General features: G+C 46.9%; 1 protein-coding gene across 1 annotated transcript; it reads right to left on the reverse strand.

Annotated features, from left to right (window-relative positions):
- Nucleotides 1–364: 364 nt before the first annotated feature.
- On the reverse strand, nucleotides 365–786 carry LOC128882302 (uncharacterized). Its single transcript, XM_054133883.1, has 2 exons — nucleotides 619–786; nucleotides 365–538 (listed from the first exon to the last, which is right to left on the reverse strand). Exons 1-2 carry the CDS (start codon nucleotides 784–786, stop codon nucleotides 365–367), a joined length of 342 nt encoding a protein of 113 aa, XP_053989858.1.
- Nucleotides 787–1,351: the final 565 nt, after the last annotated feature.

A 1,351-nucleotide genomic window follows, 5' to 3' on the forward strand; every position in this document is an offset into this window, starting at 1 on the left:
ATATTTTTTAAAATTTAATTTGGAAAATCAGGCTTCTAAGGGTTAACATGTGAAGGCAGAATTAAAATTAGACTCACCCATTGACTTGTAAGTTGACCTGTTTTCGTGAAGAAGGGCTGCGGCGAGTGGGTCATCGCACCGATCCTGGCCTGGTACCTGCTACGCGGCTCAGCTGATGGGACGGCCGGTCACTGAACTCACTGCACTTTACACAGGGGTTTCCACGGTCACTATCACTTTGCACCGAGTCCTTTAAATCCGAGTCCTTTGCACCCAATATTTGGTGGCCCCGAAAGGGGCCGATTTGTGAACCTGATTCACCTACGTTTTAAAATTTGGTGGCCCCGAAAGGGGCCGATTTGTATCATTGGAGAAAGGGCTCGACGTGACCGCCGTTTTCTCTTAGACACGTCGTCGCCCTTCGAATAACAGCGCCCTGGACGTTCCGGAGGATGCTGGGTTGCAGCTTCACCAGCGCGGCGTGGATTCGTGCAACGACTTCCTCGGGCGTGGAAACCGGCTGCCGGTACACTTCATTCTGAAATACGAAATATGTATAAAACGTAAAATAAATTAACAGTTTTACTAGAAATAATTGAGTAGTAGCAGTAACTGTACCTTCAGGTACCCCAAAAGGAAGAAATCCAAGGGGTTTAAATCCGGTGACCGCGAGGGCCACGGGACAGCACCATCGCGGTCGATCCACCTGTCTTGAAAGGCTGTATTTAAATAGGCCTTTACACTTGCGGCGTAATGGGCGGGTGCTCCATCGTGTTGGTAAAACATGTTCCTCCGGTTCTCCAATGGAATTTCTTCCAGGAGGCCCGGAAGAATATGCTATAGAAACACCTTGTATGCTGGGCCGTCCAATCTATTGGGTAGGATGTACGGCCCAACAATGAAGTCGCCGCAAATGCCGGCCCATACATTGATCGACCAGCGGTATTGGGACGCCCGTGGTCGAATCGCAGACGGATTCCGCTCGCTCCACACATGCGAATTGTGGGCATTGAAGCACCCCTCCCTGGTGAAGAGTGCTTCGTCTGTCCACAACACGGAGTTGCAGAACGCCGGATTCTCGTCGATTTTGCCCAGCAGCCACCGAGATAATACTCCAAATGATTAATAAATCTTTATTTTGCAAATATCAAAATAATTCCCGAAAATAAGCAAACATCGCAATATTTGAAGGCATGTATTATCTCAAACGGTTTCGAGTTCAGTTCTCCATATGCCTGAAGTTTGTGATTTCTGGATTTTAAGAAACAGTTTTCTAAAGTACATATAATGCATGGCAAAAAGTCTTACTGTCACAAATTTAAATGTTAATGACAAAGTGATAAAACGAATG

The sequence above is a fragment of the Hylaeus volcanicus genome, unplaced genomic scaffold, assembly GCF_026283585.1.
Source record: "Hylaeus volcanicus isolate JK05 unplaced genomic scaffold, UHH_iyHylVolc1.0_haploid 9888, whole genome shotgun sequence".
NCBI classification, from domain to species: Eukaryota; Metazoa; Arthropoda; class Insecta; order Hymenoptera; family Colletidae; genus Hylaeus; species Hylaeus volcanicus.

Coding starts and splice junctions, on each gene's coding strand:
- LOC128882302 (XM_054133883.1), bottom strand. CDS start 786: ATGTTTTACCAACACGATGGAGCACCCGCCCATTACGCCGCAAGTGTA. Junction 539..618: donor TCCTTTTGGGGTACCTGAAG/GTACAGTTACTG, acceptor TTCGTATTTCAG/AATGAAGTGTACCGGCAGCC.